At 42.1% G+C, this 23,150-nt stretch overlaps 1 protein-coding gene across 1 annotated transcript in view; it reads right to left on the bottom strand.

Moving 5' to 3' along the window:
* TRPC3 (transient receptor potential cation channel subfamily C member 3) overlaps positions 1-20,230 on the bottom strand; it is a 73,411-nt gene extending 53,181 nt beyond the window's left edge. The window contains exon 1 of the mRNA XM_052654821.1: positions 20,019-20,230. Within this exon, the coding sequence (XP_052510781.1) occupies positions 20,019-20,230 (212 nt within the window). The remainder of the gene's footprint in view (positions 1-20,018) is intronic.
* Positions 20,231-23,150: the final 2,920 nt, after the last annotated feature.

Raw genomic sequence — 23,150 nt, 5'->3', positions numbered from 1 at the left:
TTAAGGAGCATCTCTAGCTGGTGAATTCAGAGGTGGGTACTAGCATTCACTCAGTTCTTAGCTCTGTGGGCCTCAAACTAAGAAACGAGCACTGGAGCTGCTGGCAGAGACTTACCAGATAGAGACCAAAGAAATGTGGCCAGGCAAACCTACAGAAGTAAGGAAACCAAAGATGTTCCTGGATAAGCTTGTAAACTTGTCCAAGGGCAGGGGTGCTGTGACTGACCCCTCGTTCTAACTGCTCAACTAGTGTCAGGTGGTTAACTTTAGAAAACTAAATATATACACAATCATATATATACACATACACATGTACCCATACACACACCTGTTTGTGGGAGTTTCTAGAAAGCAATACAAGAAGCCTTTCATTGTATTTATACCTGGGGCTCTGGGGAGTAGAACTAAGGAGACACAGGAGAAGGGAGAGTTTACTTTTAACTTATACCCTTTTACACATTTTGAATAGTTTTAACCATAGTTGAATATTTTTATTAAAAATAAAATTTATGCTTATATTTAAAAATATCTTCATCCCTTACTTGACAAAATTTTAAAAAATATAAGTACATACCAGCAATCATTATATTATAATGCTTCGGAAGCTAAATAAATGCCATAAGTTTTTGTTGTTCAGTCCCTAAGTCGACAGTGTCTGACTCTTTGTGACCCCGTGGGCTGCAGCACACCAGGCTCCTCTGTCCGTGGGATTTCCCAGGCAATAATACTGGAGTGGGTTGACATTTCCTTCTCCAGGAGATCCTCCAGACCTAGGGACCGAACCCTCATCTCCTGCATTGGTAGGTGGGCTTTTTACCACTGAGCCACGAGGGTAGCCCAAATGCTGTATGTTTGACCACTATTAGTAGGCGTGATGTGTAAGCATAGTGGAGTGAGGTGTGTAAACTATGTGGTGTGTGTGGGAAATCAATATTTTACTATTAAACTGGCACTCTTCAAATGGCTAGAATTTCCATCTTGTATAAATGATGAGTTTTGTGCTTACCATTGATAATATATTGACCTTATTCATGACTACAGAATATATATGTAGAATATGTTAAGTCTGTGGAATTCCAATCTGTCCCAGATGGGTTATCTTTGGGGAAATAAACTGATTATTGAAGTGTCACATCTGACTAGAATGGGGTTTTTTACCTAATGATTGCTACCCACAAAAAGAATCACTCATAAAACCCTACCTTTTCTCCCCAAAGACAGTGATCTGAAAATACCAGAAAATTGTCTTTCAAAATTTTTTTCTTTGCATTTCTTAGCGAAGTTTTTTTCCTAGTATCTCTTCTTCTTTTGGAACCTAAACCTCCGTTTTGTGCATTTAAGCCAAAATGTGGGGTTTTAATACTATACAACACAAGTCACATGAGTCATTTTGATTTTGTCTCTAAAAGATTCTAACACTGAGTTAAGTGTGAAGTAAAATTTTTCAGCTGGAACAAATTATACTGCTATTTCAAAATAAAAGTACTGACAATGCTACTTGTTTTCATTTGTGAATCCACCTAAGAAGTGTCTTTTTTAAACCTTTCCTTACAGTATTAAGATACGCTTCATTAATCCGGACTAGTAAAATGGTATGAGTCACAATCAATTCCCCCACAATGTATAAACGTGGCCCAAATCTCAGATGGTCTTGACAAAGCATCTCCTCCAGGATGAGAAGTAAAGAAGGGGTAAGAGTGAATGGGAGAGGATGTCTAACTTTAGTAATGCTAACAATAAAATCATTTTGCCAGACATATTTTTACCTTTAAATCCCCATGCAATGCATCGATTCATCTAGCACCGCAAGGGTACATCGGATAGGGCCTTCCTTCTGGTAAGAGCTTTGGAGAACCACTGACCTAAATCAATTGCCCTACAAGCACCAGGTGCAATTTCCTTCATAGCTGATACAGATGGCTGGTAACATTAGATTGCTATGGACTGAACTGTGTGCCCCTACACATCCACATGTTGAAGATGTAACCCCCAATGCAGGCTTCCCTGGGGGCTCAGTGTCTGAACCTTCCTGCCAATGCAGGAGATGATTCCTGAGGTGAGAAGATCCCCTGAAGAAGGAAATGTCAACCCACTCCAGTATTCTTGCCTGGGAAATCCCATGGACAGAGGAGCCTGGCAGGCTACTGTCCATGGAGTTGCAAAGAGTTGGACACAACTTAGCGACTGCTGCTGCTAAGTCGCTTCAGTCTTGTCTGACTCTGTGCAACCCCATAGACAGCAGCCTACCAGGCTCCGCCGTCCCTGGGATTCTCCAGGCAAGAACACTGGAGTGGGTTGCCATTTCTTTCTCCAATGCATGAAAGTGAAAAGTGAAAGTGAAGGCATTCAGTCGTGTCCGACTCTTCGCGACCCCATGGACTACAGCCTATTCTCCAAAACTGGAGTGGGGTGCCACTGCCTTCTCCGTAACTTAGCGACTAAACAACAACAAAACCCCCAATATGGTATCTGGAGATTAGGTCTTTGGGAGGTGATCTGGGATAAGGCTATGAACATAGAACCCTCACAATGGAATCAGTGCCCTAAGGAATTAGAGAGTTTGTTTCTGGCTTCACCCTCTCCTTGTGAGGACATGTGAGATGGCAGCCATCTGCAAGAACCTGACCATACTGGTACCATGATCTCAGACTTCTGGCTTCCAGAACTGTGAGAAAATACGTTTGTGTTGTTTAAGCCGCCCACTCTGTGGTACTTAGTTATGACAGCCTAAGCTGAGTAAGACACTGACCGTGTATCTTAAGGCAAAAAGATTTTTTTTCATGGTTTATGAAACAAACTTTGGGTCCTTAGTAATTGTCCAAACACTCAAGCAGATCAAAAGTTCTTCCTAAGAAGTATTTTTCCACACCCAAAGACAATCTTTTGCTCCATTCTATTTAGTGGCAAAAATACAGGCAACACTCAGTTTTCACAACTTTGTCATCCACTCCTCTGATTTATAACGGCAGGACATGAAGCCCACCTGCCTAAGATTACTTGGAGAACCTATTAAACTGCAGATTGCTGGATCCCATTCAAGATGAACTAAATCAGAATCTCTCAGGGGTGGGGCCCTGCAATATGGGTGGAGGCTGGAATACGTATATTAAATGAGCATCCTTTGCAATTCCTATACACACTGAAGGTTGGAAACTTCCAGTACGAAAACAACATAGCTATCCCGGATCAGTGATCCCAGACAAGGAGGCCTGTAAACACTTGTCACACTAGTCCTGCCACAAGCCAAGTTGGAATAACATGTTTGAGCAATGCCAGGTAAGGGACAACAGCCTTACATTGATTTAGATTCTCTGTCCTTTATTACCACTTAAAACCTGATCTTCCTGTACCAGATCCTTCCTTCCAGTTCTCATTGACAACACTAGCCTCCAGATCTTAAACACACCATGGCTGGATAATTACAACAGCTTTCCAGCAGAGATGGCATGACAGAAGGCGACTAAACTTGACTGAGTACCTGGTGTATGTGCTTGTCTGTCAGGCACTATCATCTTTACTTCTCCTAACATTGCTATGAAGCAGCTATTATTTTTCCCCATTTCATAAATAAGAAAACTTATTAAAGAGTTCAAAAGAAACTGGGCTCAAAAGAAACTGGCCAAGATAAGACAGAGAGTAACATCCAAGACTGGGATCCAACCTAGGGCCCAGTCTGACTCCTATTCTCTCTCAGCTGTTGCTTCTGATTTCCTCTTTGTACCCCACAGCCACGCCCAGTAGCTGGTGCTGCTTCAGTTCTGCTTTTACCATCACACTTCTCTTAAAACAAAACATAAAAACAAACGAGGTCCTCCACCTGGTTTTCCAGGATGTTGACAGCCTGCCCCACTCTCCCTAACCGACCTTCTTTTCCTTGCTCCTCAGAGTCATTCTTCACTGTTCTACAAACATATTATATTGCTTATTTCTGTACTATCAAGGGTAGTAAGTGTATTATTCTGCTTATTTTGGTTCTATCAATGGTATTTCTATACCATCAAGGATATTCTTTGAAAAATTAGCAAAGTGTTTTTCTCTTTTGTAAGATGTTTTTACAAGATCTTGGCCCTGGTTAACTTGGGACATCTTGCTTCAGCCTTGGAGGTAAAATGTGGAGTATAGAGTTGGGTGGGTTTAGGGGAAAATAAGATAAACATAGGAGGAGTGCACAGAGAGAGAGTAAGGTTATTTATTTATTTAATTTTTTTTTTGCAAGAAAAATGGGATTTTGCAAGAAGAATCTGGGAAAAAGGAAATTGTCTTGAGGAAGGATTTGCTTAGTTCCTTTATGTCTCTAATTAATTCTGACAGAACCTGATCCCTGACGGCTCTCATCACGTAGACAGCATAGTTCTCCCACTTTTATCAGTAAAGCCACGATGCTTACTGTCCTGGGAGCAGAAAGAAATAACAGAAAGGAAGTCAGAGCCAAGATGTGGTCCAATAAAGTGAGGAACCACTGAGGTGGCGGGGCGAGGGGTGATTCGTGACCCGCTAGTTTGATCTGGAGATCAGAACAGTCCTGCCTGGTTACGTAGGGCATGGTTTGGGCTTTCTCAAGCCACCCTCAGCTTCCATGTAGTTTGGACCCTGCACTGAGGGCCAGGGAGCCTGCACCAAGACTAGAGATGACCGCTGGTGCTGTAAGACAATGTTGCAGCTATTATGAGAGCTCTGTACCCCCAGGAGCTGAGCTGAAACCACATACGCCAGAGAGCACGTTCAGGTGGCAAAGGCGAGTCAGCCAAGATCAAGTCACTGCCACTGATAAAGCAGCACCCAAACAGATAATGAACACTGCCTAGAAACCTAAAGAGTCAGAGAATCCCACCCTTTCGCCCCTCCAAGGGACACATAAACTCCCCTCCGCCAAAGGCCAGATGCTCCTGAGAAGAGCAGGGGAAGGAGTGGCTTTCCAAGAACATGAGCAATCTTACCCAAGTAAACAAACTTACTTTATAGAATCAAACTAAGATGAATGAAACTGGCCTCACAGCATCTCTCCTGAGTGCCCTGAACCAGGGATGGTCAGGCGGACCAGAAAGAGACTGCAAGAAGACTGCAGGGAGGAATCCATAGGCAAAGGTCCCTTAGAAACCAGCTCACAGCCAGGAAGACACTGTCCTAGTTGACTACATCCCTGTGATAATGAAGGGCAAGCCCTCCCTTCTTATTAACTTACATAATTGCTTAATTAACTGCTTAATTTATTGATTGCTTAATTCACTTGCTGAATGAGAATACATGTCTGTTTAGCAAGCAAAAAACAAAATAGAATATGAAAAACTAATTTAACCCATAGAGTGAACATTTGGTCACCTTTCTCCCCTCGTCAGCAGGTGGGATGCTCGGGAAAGGCCTGTTCGGCGAGCTACATGTTGCTGCCCATCCAAGTTGTTCTGCTGTCTTGTTCCTGCTGCACTTGCCTCTGGGGTGTTCCTTTTCTTTCCATCCTGGGCATACTCTTATTTTGGCCCTTCACCAGTTCAAATCCCTCCTATCTTCTGTGGTCCAGCTTGCATCACACCTCTGAAAACAGAGGGCAAAACTTCACAGGATTAATAACTAGAAGACCTGCAAGGTTCTGTCCACTTTGGAACCTTCCTGAAACTATTCTGGACCATTGTAGCCTGACCATTTGTACTATGGCTAATCTGCCCATAAACCTATACATTTTTTGCCCCTCTCCTTGATTTTGTCTCCTGTGATATTCATGTCCCCTAAGTTTGATTGAGAATAAATACCCTATACTTCCTAATTTTTCACACTTCTTAGCCACCTCTATAGTGCCTGATATAGCACATTATATGTTCAAAAATACTTGTCAGCTGATGCTAACTCTACAGATAAAGTGACTCACTCAGAATGTTAGCTTCCTAAAGGTCACTGAAAGAAAGACAAATGAGAGTTCAGAGGTTCTCTCAGTAGTGTTTCTCTACTTTACCATGGTGTCTCTAGGGAACAAGAAAAATGAATAACAAGTTGCAAATCAAAATAGCTCTATTAAAACACATGCTTAGGAACTTCCCTGGTGGTCCAGTGGTTAAGACTTTGCCTTCCAAAGCAAGGGGTGTGGGTTTGATCCCTGGTTATGGAGTCAAGATCCCATGTGCATTGTGGCCTAACCCTCTGCACCCCGCAAACCCATAAAAACCAGAAACAATATTGTAACAAATTCAATAAAGATTTAAAAAACGGTCTACATCCCCCCAAAAAACTTCTTAGAAAAGTATGTGCTTAGCTTATGTGTTGGAAAACTTTGGTTCTATGAAAACAGTTTCTAAAATGGCTCTTCGGATTTAATCACAAATTCTTTAGCACTCAGCAACAAATGACTACCAGTAAAGAAGTCACCTCAAACCTTTTATTTAAATGATGTTAAGAATTAACCAGCTACTCAATCCATCTAGCAAAGTAAACACCATCATCAATGTGAGCTAAAGCAGTAAGAGTAACAGTCAAATTGCTTTAACTATTTAGTTCACCACAATGAAGAAGCAGAAGGTGCCCACCGGCTAGGTTCCAGTCTGCCCTTCTGTGAAGGGCAAAAAAAAAAAAAAAAAGCAGAAGGCGCCTTGGAAGATAAGTAGTGAGAAAAGCACAGAGGAGGGGGGACAAGTGTTAGAGAGCAAGCACCATGTTAGTTCTCGTATTGGGGATGGTGATAATTACAAGTAGTAATGAAGGTGGGAAGCAGCAGGCACTGACAAAGGACAAGACAGTCAGAGATGAAAAGTCAAAAAATAGACAAACCCCACAGTCCCCCTGGCACACGGCACCTGTCAGTCAACGCAGCTGCCCCTGGAGACACCTGACAGCTACACTCTATGCCTACATGTGAGTGTGTCTGGAAAAAGGAAAGGGCATCTGACAGCCTTGATAATGTCATCAAAAACAAAGCGTTTTGAAAATCTCTTACTCTGTGTATTGAGGAGGCAAAGAAGTAGAGGGGGGAACGCTCTGAACTTGAGTCGCCCCAAGGGCACCAGCGTGCAAGGCTGGAGGAAAGGGGCCCAATCAGCTCGACGGTCTCGTGTAGGGGCACAGCGCTGTGGGGGCTGCCTTGCCTGCACCACCTCCTGCTCAGCCTGCATCTACCGGCACCAAGTGCGGCTCAACAGCTCGTTGTCCCAGAAGCAACCAAACCAGCAAGATGAGGCACTCCGCTTCAGAAACAGGAAAGCATCACTTCCATGCCTAAAGGTTCCCACCCCAGAGAACAGTTAACATGTAGAGATTCCAGCACTTACAAGTCGGGAGAGATATTTGAGTCTCCACAGTAATTAATCCCTGAGAGTTTCTGTTGGCCAGTGTTATCTTCAGAATTCTCCATGTATCATTTTAATAAATCTATTAGACATCTGACTAATTTTGGTACATGTCCTAGGGACTAAGTCGGAGACAAGAAGCTTTGTTGCAGGGAAGCTCCCATCTCTGCTCTTTATCACTTTCCCTGTCCGCTCAGGAAAGCTCCCTGTCCTCTCAAGGGCCACTGACCCTTGAGCAGCCGAGACCAGAAAAGAGAAAAACCATTTAAGAGTGTGCTCCTCCCTCTAATGGTCCACTGGGAGCAGGGGTAAGGACCCCTAACCACTGCCTGCAGGAGTTCTTGGTGATTCTTCTTAAACATACGTGCCCCCCCCCCCCCCAAACATTCAAGTAAATGCCTTCTAGAAATTAGATGTTTCTATTTCCAGGAACCACATTTTGTGTGTAACTCCACTGACTATTGAGTTGCTTTATGACTGTCTGCTTCCATGCCGGTCTCCTCAACAATAACTGTAACATGTTAATGATTCAGGAGAAAAACTGTCTCTGTATTTCTGTAGGCCTGGCTGTTAGTACATGACTGATGAATATCTACCTGTTGGAGACATAGATAGAGACTATGACAATATAGAGGCATATTTAAGACTGAAGGCTTTGAAAGCGGACATTCTTCAGATTAAAGGATATCCTTGGTCACATGAAATAATGTGTGGAAGCAGTGGTGGAAGGGAATTTGGAGTAATTCTTCTATAAAAAAGAATACTGTGAAAACTTTAACAAATTAATTATCAGGAATTAAAGTAATATAAACAATCATTCTTCTTTAAAAGCAGATTTCTGCTTAATCACACTTAATTCTTAATTACACTGCAAAAAGTAACTGATGAATCTTATAGTTCTTAATTTTAATCTTACATAAAGTTATGTTTTGTCAGGATAATCTGAGGGCAAACAGAGGATGCATCTTAGAATTAATGAGCTCTTATAGTTAATAATTAAGCTTATCTTCAAAACCAAACTCATTAATTAAACTCAATATTTTCTAAGACAAATTATTATTATTTCAGGAAGATTAGTGACAATGAAATTAGACGTGAAATACAAATTCAGTCTATAACTGAACAAGAATTGAGACAATAATGAACTCAGTAATAAAATAAAAAACCTCTACTGACCCGAGAAGTTTATATTTGTCTATTTATATTAGTCACTATCAGTTATATAAATATAAACCTCTAGTGTTATTAAAAACAAAAAGATCTTGTTTTCTACCATTATCATCCATATCCAAAGTCAAAAGTCTGAGGTTTTTAGATTTCGCTCCCATCTCATCACCCTGAGATCTAGTTTTCAACAGAGAATCCATATACATCACTCCTATTTGACAAAATATATGCAGAAATGCAAAACTGGTGTAAAATATTTTGTACTGTCATGCACTTTCCTCAACAGGTCATGTACCTGTGGACATTTAATTCTCTTTTTTAAAAAAGGTTTATTCTAGGGCTAAATTCATACTGTCACCTATTATTTGAATAGTGCAAAGAAAAGGGAGTTTTCTTTTGAACAGGGACATTTTTTTTTTTACTAGAAAAGTGTAGAAAAATATCCCCAACATAGATGTTAAATTTTTTTAAAAAATGCTATAACAATCCTAATTAATCTCACAAAGTCACTTCTGAGCCCTTATGCATAAGTGTAAAGTTGGCAGCCATAATTCCCAACTCCGGACCTTCTGTCTCGGGCCAGATTCCTCTGTGTACACCCTCCACAGGCCACTCATCTGGCTCCCCTGCCAGACTGACTCTGTAGTGTTGACTGCCTGATGAGGGCAATCTCAACCCTGAGCCAGGAGGTTGAAAGCATACCTTCCTATCTAGAGCAGAGAGCTCTGCAAAAACAAGTGTTTTCCTCCCATTACATTTCCTATGAAGTTTTATAAGGATAAAACATGAACAGACAGACATTTGCTACCCTAGCACAGTAATGAACAATTCCTAAAGTTCTAACCTAGTGTTCAGATGATGTCCAGGATCCTTTCACCTCCTTGATATTAAGAAAAGAGAACACTATCAATGATATTTGGCAGGGGGTCAACTGTTTCTGTTCTCTCTCCCTGCCCCTGCCCCATTCTAAATTCTCCTACTCAGCTTACAAACTTTCTCCAGTTGATCTGCCATCAGTAGTCAAATTGGAATGATGAATTAATTGAATCTCATAAATGAGTTAATACTTAATTTCCTGTGTTGCTCCTCCTAGGAGTAAATGCATCTCAAATTTCTCTGAGGAAGAGAAAAATGCTTAACCCAAACAAGCCCACAGTGTCAACAATACAGGAAAGGGAACTGGGGATTTCAAAAGGCCGGGGACTGCTGGAATTCAATGTTAACCTTCAGTTTCAGTTTTTTAACTTGTTTAAGAAGATGCCGGACTAGATGAAATCCTTTTTGACTCAGACATTCTTTTCTTCTTCAAAACACTGTACATCCAGTTAAATTTGGGAAGTGTGGTTCTAAGATGATTTCAGGTGGAGCACTTCAGATGATTGACAAATCACACTATAAAGGTTACTGTCTACTCCATTTGTCTAACAAGATTAGTCATAATTAGTCTTAAAAATTAATTAATCTTCCTTCTTCCATCTTGGTCCTGTTAATAATTCTGTCTTCACTTAGGCTTAAAATGAACACCTGAAAACACAATTGTAGGGATATTTGCTTTCAAGATGATGGAATAAAGGCCTTTCTCACCCCTTCACCTCTTGAAAATGACCCCCCTAAACAACACAGATAACAAAAAACATAAATTTCATCTTCCATGAAATCAGAAGTACTACAATATATAAAAAAGACATGTCAGAAAAATGGTGAGTGATTTGACAGAGAAGGAAGGTCCAATCAGAGTGCTTGTAACAAAAAGCAAACTGGTCCACCCAATACCAGAAAAGACTTGGAAACTAAAGGCAAAAGAAATCTCACAAGAGACAAGGCAGGAGCCTAAAATGGAAGAATGAGTTAAAATTTTGTGTAAGTGGTACATAGTAATCCTGCCCCTAGATTGCTGACCTCCAACTGATATGATTAAGTGAGAATCCTCCCACATCCCCATAAGAAATATATCCCCATATCAAATCTCTGGAGAAATAGTAACAGAGATTCTCTAAATGTGGAGATACCAGGCCCAGGGGAGGCTAGGACCCAAGAACAGGGGCATCCCTGGCCAGTTCATGAATATTAACAGCCAGGTTTATTATCTCCTAATCAATAACCTCAGATATGTACTCTTGCCTGGAAAATCCCATGGACAGAGGAGCCTGGTAGGCTGCAGTCCGTGGGGTCGCTAAGAGTCGGACACGACTGAGCAATTTCACTTTCACTTTCATGCACTGGAGAAGGAAATGGCAACCCACTCCAGTATTCTTGCCTGGAGAATCCCGGGGATGGGAGAGCCCGGTGGGCTGCCGTCTATGGGGTCACACAGAGTCGGACACGACTGACGTGACTTAGCAGCAGCAGCAGCATGCAGATGACACCACCCTTATGGCAGAAAGTGAACAGGAGCTAAAGAGCCTCTTGAAGAAAGTGAAAGTGGAGAGTGAAAAAGTTGGGTTAAAGCTCAACATTCAGAAAATGACAATCATGGCATCCAGTCCCATCAATTCATGGGAAATAGATGGGGAAACAGTGGAAACAGTGTCAGACTTCATTTTTTGGGGCTCCAAAATCACTTCAGATGGTGATTGCAGCCATGAAATTAAAAGACGCTTACTCTTTGGAAGAAAAGTTATGACCAACCTAGATAGCATATTCAAAAGCAGAGACATTACTTTGCTGACTAAGGTCCGTCTAGTCAAGGCTATGGTTTTTCCTGTGGTCATGTATGGATGTGAGAGTTGGACTGTGAAGAAGGCTGAGCACTGAAGAATTGATGCATTTGAACTGTGATGTTGGAGAAGACTCTTGAGAATCCCTTGGACTGCAAGGAGATCCAACCAGTTCATTCTGAAGGAGATCAGCCCTGGGATTTCTTTGGAAGGAATGATGCTAAAGCTGAAACTCCAGTACTTTGGCCACCTCATCTGAAGAGTTGACTCACTGGAAAAGACTCTGATGCTGGGAGGGATTGGGGGCAGGAGAAGAAGGGGACGACAGAGGATGAGATGGCTGGATGGCATCACGGACTCGATGGATGTGAGTCTGAGTGGACTCCGGGAGTTGGTGATGGACAGGGAGGCCTGGCGTGCTGCGATTCATGGTGTCACAAAGAGTCAGACACGACTGAGCGACTGAACTGAACTGAATCCTTTTTCCCTTGAGAAATTTTTTTAAAAAGAAATATTTCATCTCTGAAATAAGACAGAATGCTATAACAAAGAAATACTCATTAGACAAAAAGAGCTCTTAGAGATTAAAAATATGATAGATAAAATTGAAAAAAAAAACAGTGAAAGTTGGGAAATATAGTCAAGGAAATATCTCACAAAGAACAGAAAAGATAATCACTGGAAAATATGGTAGAAGAGATACAAAAACTAAGGGATCAGTCTAGGAGATTCAAAGTCCAAATAACAGAAATTCCAGAAAGAAAGAAGAAATATGAAAATAGTGCATAGGAATAATAAAAGGAATAATACAAGAAAACCTCTCCAAACCAAAGGGCATAATATCCAAATACTGAAAGGGTTCATCAATGAAGCATTCACTGAATTAAAAAAGACTCGTATCAAGGCATCGTTTAGACATTTCAGAACAACATTAATAAAGAGCTCAATCTAAAAGCTTCCTGACGGGGGAAAAAAAAAAAGGATTAAAAACGACAAACAAACCAAGTCAGAGGCTTTTAGAAGGGATGTCTCCAGAAAAAACACACAGAGACTAAACGATTTAGCTGAAGAGGAAAGAACAAGATAGAGAAAATACGCCAAGAAAAACAACTAATTATAAAAGAAAAGAAATGTAATTATACTGTACTACTTGACTCTGCAGTGAATAATAATTACATGATCATAATAATGAATTATTAACCACAGATTGTGATAAATCATGTGAGGGAGGATGGGGGAGAATAAAAGTTATGAGTGAAATTTTCACCTGAGAATACCGATGCTATCTAAAACACATGAATAACAAGAATGCGATACTTAAAGGAGTTGTAAGTGTAATGAGACTGAGGGGACAGGAAGAAAAAAGGAAAAAAAAAAAAACAGGGAACTGTCATGGGCTTGCTGTTGATCTTATAAGCATTTTTTTTTTTAGCATTAAGTTTTAAAACTGTATTCATGCATTACTTTGATACTATACAAAAATAATTTTGGACTTCCCAGGTGGCGCTAGTGGAGATACAAGAGAGGGGAGTTTGATCCCTGGGTCAGGAAGATACCCTGGAGACGGAAATGGCAACCACTCCAGTGTTTTTGCCTGCAGAATCCCACGGACAGAGGAGCCTGGCTGGCAGTCCATAGGGTCACAAAGAGTCTGACACGTCTGAAGTGAAGTAAGCAAGCAAGCAAGAATAATTTACAAAAAAACAGCAAAATGACTCTATATTATACACAGTGAAATTACTACTCTATGGGATAAACTAAAAATACAACTCAAAATTTCAGATTATTAAAGGTCTCAAGTCTAATATTCATTGGAAGGACTGATGCTTGAAGCTGAAGCTCCAATACTTTGGCTACCTGATACAAAGAGCCAACTCACTGGAAAAGATGCTGATGCTGGGAAAGATTAAAGGCTGGAGATGGGGACCACAGAGAATCTGAGATGGTTGGATGGCATCACTGACTCAATGGACATTAGTCTGAGCAAGCTCCAGGAGATGGTGAAGGACAGAGAAGCCTGGCATGCTACAGCCCATGGGGTCACAAAGAGTCGGACATGACTGATCGACTGAACAACAACAAATCTAATGTTGTGCTGTGCTGTTCTTGAATATCATAACTGAAGAGAAACCTGCCTCTTCCTTGACAATGCTAGTCCAACTTTGGTCCTTAAAGTCCAAATTTCTCTCTCTGGAGAGTCTACAGTGACTTGGCAAATCTCTGATTTCCACTGCAGTGGTGGGAAGGACATTCTACTTCCAGTCAGGAACCCAAGCCAACAGGTACAATATTGTTCTCAATCCCATAGCAAAGCTAAGCCTAGGTTTAAAGATTGTCACGGGCCAGCACCACAGAAACTAATACTCAAGTAGATAATCTGAGTTACAAGGCACTGTGTGATCATCTTCAAATCTCCTATCAGACAAAGTTGAGCATCAGACACTCTGGTATTTTTTGAATCTCCTAATCACCCTGTGGCTTTATTTTATATAATTTTCAAAATAAAAATTGCATATATTTATGGTGTATAATAATAGAATTTGATATACATACACAGTGGGCCCTTGAACAACATGGGTTTGAACTGCGCAGGTCCATTTGTACACATTTTTTTTAAAGTATATTGGAAAACGATTTGGAGATTTGTGACAATGTGAAAAAAAAACAAACTCTGTTGAACTCTGTAGCTTGGAAATACTGAAAAAACTAAGAAAAAGTTAGGTATGTCATGAAAGCATAAGATGTATATAAATACTAGTCTATCCCTTAAGTGGGCATAAGGTGAGTGATATTTAATTACAATATGCTTAAATAATTAAATAATATACTTTCAATATGTTTAATAAAAATAATTTTAATTTTGTTACTGCCTTATAACTCTGCTTTCAAAGAATTACATTATCATATAGTATGCCCCTGTCTCTCTCCCTTCCTCTCTTCCAATTGGAGAAACTGCAACAACCTATCACCACAGGTAAGTGGTTTTAAAAAAAAAAAATCATGTTTCCAATACTGTATTATGAAGATGGCACAGTAATATTGTATGCCATAAAAATTTTGCAATGGTTCATTCTTTAGCCAATAGGCTGTGCTACTGTGAAGCAGCCGTATCAATTATATTAGGCTACCCTAAAAGCAATCACACTGCTGCTTCTTTGTTATCAATGCAGGAATCATTACACCTGCAAATAAATATGAATTTTTTTCACATTATTTTTTCACTTTTGATATCCAGTGTTAGTAATACATAGAACGTCTACAGTATTTTGTATCATATAAGACAACACTGTTGTAGGTACTGATAGATGATTAATGATAGATGACATAAGCATGGTGTCAATACATACAGTGTAATACTTTAAATGTAAATTTTCCTTATGATTTAAAAATATATATTTTTAATTGAAGTATAATTGCTTTATAATTTTGTGTTTGTTTCTACCATATAACAACATGAATCAGCCACAGATATACATTAAGTCCCCTTCCTCTTGAACCTCCCTCCCACCTCCAACCCCATCTCAACTCTCTAGGTTACCACAAAGTGTAACCCTGGATCATACAGTAAATTTCCACTGGCTATCTAATTTTACACATGGTAATGTATATGTTTCAATGCTACTCTCTCAATTCGTTGCACCCTTTCCTTCCCCACCTGTGTCCACAAGTCTGTTCCCTATGTCTGTGGCTCCAATGCTGCCCTGCAAGTAGGTTTATCGGTACCACCTTTCTATTAACAGATTCCATATATTTGCATTAATATACAATATTTGTCTTTCTCTGATTTATTTCACTCTGCATAATAGGCTCTTTCTTGATAACATCTTCTTGCTCTAACTCACGCTACTGAAGAATGCGTGCGTGTGTGTGTGCTCAGTGACTCAGTCATGTCCAACTTTGGTGACCCCAGGGACTGTAGCCCTCCAGACTCCTCTGTCCATGGAATTTTTCAGGCAAGAAATCTAGAGTGGGTTACCCATTTCCTTCTCCAGGGGATCTTCCTGACCCAGGGATTGAACTAGCATCTCCTGCATTGTCAGGCAGATTCTTTACCACTGCAGCATCTATTGAAGAATACAATTATATAATAAAAAAACATACAAAATATGTATATTTTGTATACATAAACAATGTCTATGTTATCTGCAAGGCTCTGGTCAACAGTAGGCTATACTAAGTTTCAGGGGGAGTCACAAGTTATACGTGGATTTTAGACTGGGCAGGGCAGGAGGCTAGTGCTCCTAACCTCTGTGTTATTCAAGAGTCAACTGTACAATAGAGAAATGATTACTACAGGCAAGGTAATTAACACATCTAGCTCCTCACATAGTTATCTTTGGGGTGTGTATTAATGAGAAACCCTGAAATCTACCCTCTTAGCAAATAGCCAAAATACAGAAACAAAGTGTCATAGACTAAGAATGGAAAAAGAAACAGTGGTATATATGTATGCAATGCAGTATTATTTTGCCTCAACAAAGGAGATACTGCAGTTTATGACATGGGTGAACCTGGAAGACATTAGGCTAAGTGAAATAAGCCAGGCACAGAAAAAAAAAAAAACCTGCATGACCCCATTTATATGTGGAATCTTAAAAGTCAAATACATAGAAGCAGAGAGTAGAACCATAGTTACCAAGGGCTGGAAGGTGGGAAAATTGGGGAGATGTTGGTCAAAGGGTACAAAGTTGCAGTTATGCAGGATGAATAAGCCTGGAGATCTTATGCAGAGTGTGGGGACTATAGTTAATAATACTCTATAGAATACAGATGCTCTGTAATTTATTTACTAATTAATCTTTAGAAACTGACTTGACTTCACTATGTATCAATTTCCTCATTTGCCAAATGATAAAACCTGCTTTAAAGAGGTGTGATTCAAGTCAATTCATATAAATGACAGCATGAGGTATTACATAAATACAAATTACAGCTTTTATTATGACAAATTTTTGGCAGCATGTCTTCAAGAAAAACTAAACAGAATCTTTTCTTCTTTTTTTTTTTTTAAGTATGTTCATTGCTTTTTTTTTTTTTTTTGGTCTAGCTGCTTGCAAGTCTTAGTTCTCAGACCAGGAATTTAACTAGGGCCACAGCAGTGAAAGCACTGAGTCCTAACCACTGGACCACCAAGGAATTCCCCAAAATCTTCTCTTGCAGAAGCCTTTTCTCTTAAAGATAACGATGCTGAGAAATCTAATGGTTTTGTGCATGTACAAAAAAGTGTAAAGTGTAAGGGATGAGTCTTCTTACTAAACGTAGACTCACAAAGTTTCTCTCTCTCTCTCTTTTTTTTTTAACTGGCCAAGCTATTCAGCTTGTTCCCCAACTAGGTACCGAACACTGGCCCTTGACAGTAAATCCTAACCACTGGGCCGCTAGGTAATTCCCACAAAGTTTCTCTCTTGATTTACCAAGTGTTCGCCAACCGTGGGTCAATTCTTCCCTTTTCATTTTACTTTTAAACTTTTTATTTTATATTGGAGTATAGCTGATTAACAATAGCTGTGATAGTTTCAGGTGGACAACAAAGGACCTTAACCTTACTATTCTTCCCTTTTCCTGAAACTCTCGGCAGCCTTGCTTTTGTACCACCTGCCGCTTCGTCTTTTTCTGTGTCTTTTGCTTGCTACTCTTTCTTTTTGCCCCTCTAAACAAAGAAATTTCCCTCAGAAAACTAACTCAGGCTTCCTTTGTTTTTCTCTTCGCACTCCTTCCTTTACACAACTTGAAAACAATTCCCATCAGACAGCAGACCCTCAAATTCTCTCAAGCTTTAAACTTGCATTCCTTTCTTCCTGTTTGATATGTATTTGAAAATTATCTGAAAAGTCAGATCATTTAGTTTCTTTTTTTTCAACAATGACATCATGATCTTATTCATCCACATCAAAATCACAAAGTCACCTCTGACCCTGCTTTCTCTTTAAATGCCTCATGCATAGGCAAATTCCCATAGATTCTTTCTGGGTATCCCCGCTTCCTATCTCTCCCCATTCCATCCCACCAGTCCTACACTATCACAGATCCTAATCTCAGCCTGGAAAGCTACAGTAGTTTTTTAAGGTATTTACTTACATTCTGCCAACTGCCGCTTCAATCCATCCCCTTCTCAGAGTGACTTGGATCAAACCTTTGCTGCCCTGAAACAATCAATGACTCCCTATTGCCTCTCCTTGACATACAAGATCCTGTACATGAGTGCCCCAAACTAACACATCCAGCTAAATCTCACTGCTCTCTTACACACAATCTATGTTTCAATAAAACTTAATATTCCCTTAAAATTAATATTCCCTGGACATGCCGGGCACTTTGAAATCCAGGTGGAGTGGGGTGGGGTGGTTGAATTAACTGCCCACTCTCTTTCTGCCTCTGATCTTATTTACCTTTTCAGGCTCATAAAAGGTTTTCTTGATTTCTCCATAATCTTATGTTGTCCATTTCCTCTTGGCACTTGACTCTGCAGAGCTCTCTCCTTGTATGTATGTATTTATGCACTCATTCTACTCTAATAGCATAATTATTTATCCCTGGCTTCATTTCCACCTCTCCCTTAGGAGATTTTAAACTCCTTGAGTGCAGTAAAGTTGTTATACTCATCTTTGTGGCTTGCTGTACCTAGTCTGAACTTTGCACATGTAAATGTTTAAGGAATGTCTTCAGATTAAAACTCACAAGAACTGACTTCAAATGCTTTTGGAGTTCATTAAATATTTTTTAAAACTTTCAGACTGAATTAATCATGCAAACAGTATACTCCTTGATCCTAGGTTTACAAACAATTGGGAAAAGGGAAGTCTTGGCTTGAATCAATGGCTCTATCGAGGATTTTATCAAAGGATAATTAAAAAAAAAAACTCTTGCTAGTGATATAGCAGATGACACTATTCCCCCTGATTCAGTCTATTTAAAATTCCCAAATGGAATACTGGAGCATGGAGCAGTGAAATGAGCAAAAGGGTTACGTCAAGGAATCTTTTTGGTAAAAGTGGGATTCTACCCTCAGCATCCCTCTGACTGTTAAATTTGGCTGTTCTATTCTGCCTACTGAAAATGACCCTGGGGCTTTGACAGACTGGATATCCTTCTCCAATTCCCTCCTGGGGCTGTGTTCACTGTCTGAGCTATTAAACTGTGGCCATATTCCACTCAAAGTTGGAATAAACAGATAATCTCTGCTACAAATATCAAGTTAGTATCTGCTATTACCAAGTTACAGGCCTGGAAAAAACATGAAGAGCTTGCGGCTCTACCTTCAGAAGGAACGTTTATTAATACCTATCTCCGTCACATGACAGTCTTTTCAGCCGCTTTACAAAGTAAATATACAACAACATTTACCTGTTGAGTTATGTAAAGTCAGCAGATAGCCAAGAAAGATGTTCTATTATCAGTTAGACCGCAAGTCTACATTAGAATTTGTCCTAGCACTTTGTGTGATTGACCTCAAGCTTCAAAAAGCAGTGTGTAATCTTTGCTTCGCCCTACTTTCTCAGATAAGCGCGCTCTGGTGTCCCATTTAGTGTGGATTTAAGACAAAAGAAAAATAATTAAAGAATCAAGAAACTGAGTTGGGTTCTAAAAACCAGACTGGCAAAAGGGAATATGGACAATGTCTTAAAACCTTAGGGAGGCGGGGAAGCGAGCTGGCCGGGGCTTTAATCTCAAAGGACCGACCTTCCCTCCATTTCCTGGGCCATTTCCACTCCAGGCTAATCTTCAGCAATAACTGAACCACGTTAGGATGCGTCGCTCATTTAAAATCAGAAACTTTTCCCAGCCACTGAGTTCTCCTTTTAATTAGGCCGGTCCAGCCGAGTTAGGAGCGGACACTGACCAGCTCAGCCTTGCACACTATCCTGCCGGGTCGAGGTCGCCCCACAGGCTTCACACCGTAGCTGTGTGCAGCTCGCGGGCAGCAGGGGGCGCTGCGGAACCTCCGTCCCTTGCCCGAAGAACCCCTTCCCCGGCCCAAGCGGTTAGTGCCGCCCGCAAAGACTGGCCCCAAGGTCTCTACCTATCTGTGCGCTCTTCCTAAAAAGACAGTAAACCCTGCTAAACGTCCAAGGTACGTGACAAAAGAAACAGAGAGCATGCACCCTATAAAACTAACCACTCTCTTCTTCATCCTATCTGCGTCTCAGAGAGGCTGTTTCCAAGATTTGGAAATTAAGAAAAGTTGTTCTTGCTCAGGCATTAAAACGCGGACCTCTACCTTCCTTTAAAAAAGGAACAGTTACTGACCCTGAGCCGCCTGGGAACTCCAACCAAGTAGCTCTAAGGCGGTTCCCGCGGCGCCCCGCGCTCACTCTCCCCCGGGAGACCCGCTGGGCTTCGGCTCCAGGTTAGCCCCGACTGTGAATGGACGGTCGGGAAAAAAGGCGTCCGGGCAGACCTTCCACCCACACACTCTATACCACACACCGTCCGCTCCCTTCTCCCCACGGCCGGAAGCGTCGGAAGAGACTCAGGTTCCCGGGGTGGCTCCACGCTGAACGCCGGGGCCTAAGCACACCGTCCCCTTCTCTGACCTGCCGGGGGCAGTTCGGGGACCCCGGGGAACATTTTCCGCGAGGCCCCCAGACCACTGGCGGCTGTGCGCGCATCCTCGGCTGGAGGAGAGCGGGCGTCTGCTTACTGGACAGCGTGTCTGGCGTCCGTTGTTTCCATCCGCGGGGCTGGTCCGTGCGCTGGAGCCGGGACAGAGACCCCAGCCACGCCTTCGGGCGTCCCTGGAGTCCCTCCACAGAGCAGGACCAAGAGAGCGAGACCCGGCCTAGGTCTACCGCCCACCCGAGTTGCCCCGAATAGGACTGCCACGGAGGGTGGACTTTGGAGGTCCGGGGCACAGCGCGGGGCGGCCGGGGCGCGCCTGCCCGCCCCCCCGCCCGAGGCATGGGCCACGGGCCAGCAGGGTACTCACATGTCGGGCCCCGGCGAGAAGGGCGGCGGGCAGTAGGCGCGCGGTCCCCGCTGCGGGGGCGCCGAGCGCGGCTCTAGTCCCCCGTTGACGCCCCTCCAGCCCCGCCGGCGGCGCTGCGGCTCCGCGCCTTCGTCCTCGCCCTCCTCCTCCTCCTCCGGCGCGGGGAAGGTCACCCTCGCTTGCTCCTTGCACTTCCTGACCTTGCTGGACATCGCGCCGGCCGCGGTCCGAGCGCGAGGATGCCGGCCGCCGGCCTCGGTCTCCACCGCCGCCGAGGCGCGTTCTCCCCGCGGCGCCTTTTCCCCACCTCCAGCGGGCCCCGGGCGGCCCCGGGCGGGGAGGCAGGAAGAGAGACCCGCGCAGCCGAAGACCGAGCAGTTAGAGGCGGGAACCAAAGCCGGGTCGCCGGCGCACACCTTCAAACCGCGGGGGCAGCAGCCGCGCCCGTGGCCGCGAGGAGGAAGCTCTGGGCCGAGCGGGGCGCGAGTGCTGGGAAACGCTCTCCTGCCCCGCGGCGCCTGCGGCTGCGGTGCCTCCTCCGCGCCCGTCTCCTGTCTCCGACAGCATCACTTGCTAGGACAGTACCGTGGCTGAGGGCGAAGGAAGAGAGGGGGAGGGAGGAAGGGAGGGAGGGAGAGGAGGGGAAGAATCAATTCCTTAGCAGACAGCGAGAACTGGAGAGGAAAGCCGGCATCAGCAGGCAGGGCATAAAGAAATCAGAGAAACTTCCCTCCCTAATCTCTCCTTTCTCTCCCAAAAGAGCCCTGTTCCCTTTAGACATACAGGTTTCCCAAGGAAGGGGAAAAGGAAATCGTCTGGCTTGTTAATTTTCCTGCAGTTGTATTTACCCTAGTCAGCTTTATATTTCTTTGAAGAGCCACATTTGTTCGTTGTGTTATTCACTCTAAAACTTAGTTGAACCTACTGAGGTTTTAGTACATTCCCCTGAGTGCTAAGAATGGTAATGTTTTAATCGTGCAGAATGCTTCAGTTTTTTTTTGTTTGTTTTTTAATGAATCTCAAAACATCTAACAAGATTTATATACTTTCCAAGAAATATTTTCTGAAAAAAATTAAAAGTATCCTTTTTAAAACGTAAAAATTGCCTTTAAAAAGATTCAAGAACAGTATTTCTTCTGGGAGAAAAAGTCTCGTGGGATTTTAGGCAGAAGGAATTTTAAGGATCAAGAAATTTATCCCTTTAGAAATAAGAAATATTATTTTAGAATATTATTAGAATTATATAAAATTAATATTACTAGAAAATTATTATTATATAGAATTAATATTATTAAATAATATAGAAGAGTATTATTTTAGAAATAAGAAAACTGAGCCCTAGTGAGACTGAGTAAACTACTCAAGATAGGTAATAGAAAACTCAGAGCTAGGCAAGTGTATTTTCCAAAGCTTTCTAGTGCCTCAGATAAACACTTTCCAGCAAGTCCAACTTAGAAGAATCACAAATGTACCAGATATGCTATGATGAAATAAGATACTCATTTTTACCTGTATCCAATTACACTATATTTTTTAAAGAAAGCTTATTCTCAAATTTAAACAAAATACAAGGAAATTTAGCTCTTTTGAATTATAGTCTTAAAGAGTAAATAATATATTGTGTGTTTTATTAAGATGATAACATCCGTATGTTTAAGGAAGCAATGGTATTTATATTTATTTATACATCTGGTACAGAAAAAATAAATCCTGCCTAGTGTCTTACAGCTGGAAGCACCTTTCCCATACTAGCACATATAGAAGTAGAAGTGTTAAAATCGTCATAGTGCAAGTTTCCAGACCCCTGCAGTATTTCTAAAGCAGGACTGCTTTCTGTACCCCCAAACCACTGCTTCAGTTAAGGCTTTATCATCCTCCCTGCCATCCAGTATTTCTGCAGCCCACCTTTTCCCAAAACCATTTCATTCTCCAGGCTACTAGAGAGATCATGCTCAGAGCAAGTCTGATCATGACTTTTCACTGTAAAAATCTCTGGTGGCTTCCCACTGCTTTCAGGTTAAAATCCAAATTTGGCATACCCAACTCTTTGTTCAGTTCAGTTCAGTTCAGTCGCTCAGTCGTGTCCGACTCTTTGCAACCCCATGAATTGCAGCACGCCAGGCCTCCCTGTCCATCACCAACTCCCAGAGTTCACTCGGACTCACGTCCATCGAGTCAGTGATGCCATCCAGCCATCTCATCCTCTGTCGTCCCCCTCTCCTCCTGCCCCCAATCCCTCCCAGCATCAGAGTCTTTTCCAAAGAGTCAACTCTTCACATGAGGTGGCCAAAGAACTGGAGTTTCAGCTTTAGCATCATTCCTTCCAAAGAAATCCCAGGGCTGATCTCCTTCAGAATGGACTGGTTGGATCTCCTTGCAGTCCAAGTGACTCTCAAAAGTCTTCTCCAACACCACAATTCAAAAGCATCAATTCTTCAGCGCTCATCTTTCTTCACAGTCCAACTCTCACATCCATACATGACCACTGGAAAAACCATAGCCTTGACTAGACGGACCTTTGTTGGCAAAGTGATGTTTCTGCTTTTGAATATGCTATCTAGGTTGGTCCTAACTTTTCTTCCAAGGAGTAAGCACCTTTTAATTTGATGGCTGCAGTCACCATCTGCAGTGATTCTGGAGCCCCCCCAAATAAAGTCTGACACTGTTTCCACTGTTTCCCCATCTATTTCCCATGAAGTGATGGGACCAGATGCCATGATCTTCGTTTTCTGAATGTTGAGCTTTAAGCCAACTTTTTCACTCTCCTCTTTCACTTTCATCAAGAGGCTTTTTAGTTCCTCTTCACTTTCTGCCATAAGGGTGGTGTCATCTGTGTATCTGAGGTTATTGATATTTCTCCCTGGTCTGACCCTAATCTTTCAGTCTCTCCTCCCAGCCTCCCTCATATCATCCTAACTTCAATTATCCTGACCTTCTCACTCATCACCTGACACTCTAGCCACTTTCCTATTTCCTGCCTTTGTCTGTGGTATTCCTGTCATTGAAACGTCTCTCCCCTCATCTACTTGGCACACTTTTACTTTTTACTAAAGACCTAGACTAGGTATGGCATCCTATTTGATACCCCTCCTGCCTTCCAGTGAAGTTCCCATAGCCCTTGGCACATTGTCA

The sequence above is a fragment of the Budorcas taxicolor genome, chromosome 17 (assembly GCF_023091745.1).
Source record: "Budorcas taxicolor isolate Tak-1 chromosome 17, Takin1.1, whole genome shotgun sequence".
Lineage (NCBI taxonomy): Eukaryota > Metazoa > Chordata > Mammalia > Artiodactyla > Bovidae > Budorcas > Budorcas taxicolor.
This window is presented reverse-complemented; position numbering and strand designations above follow the sequence as displayed.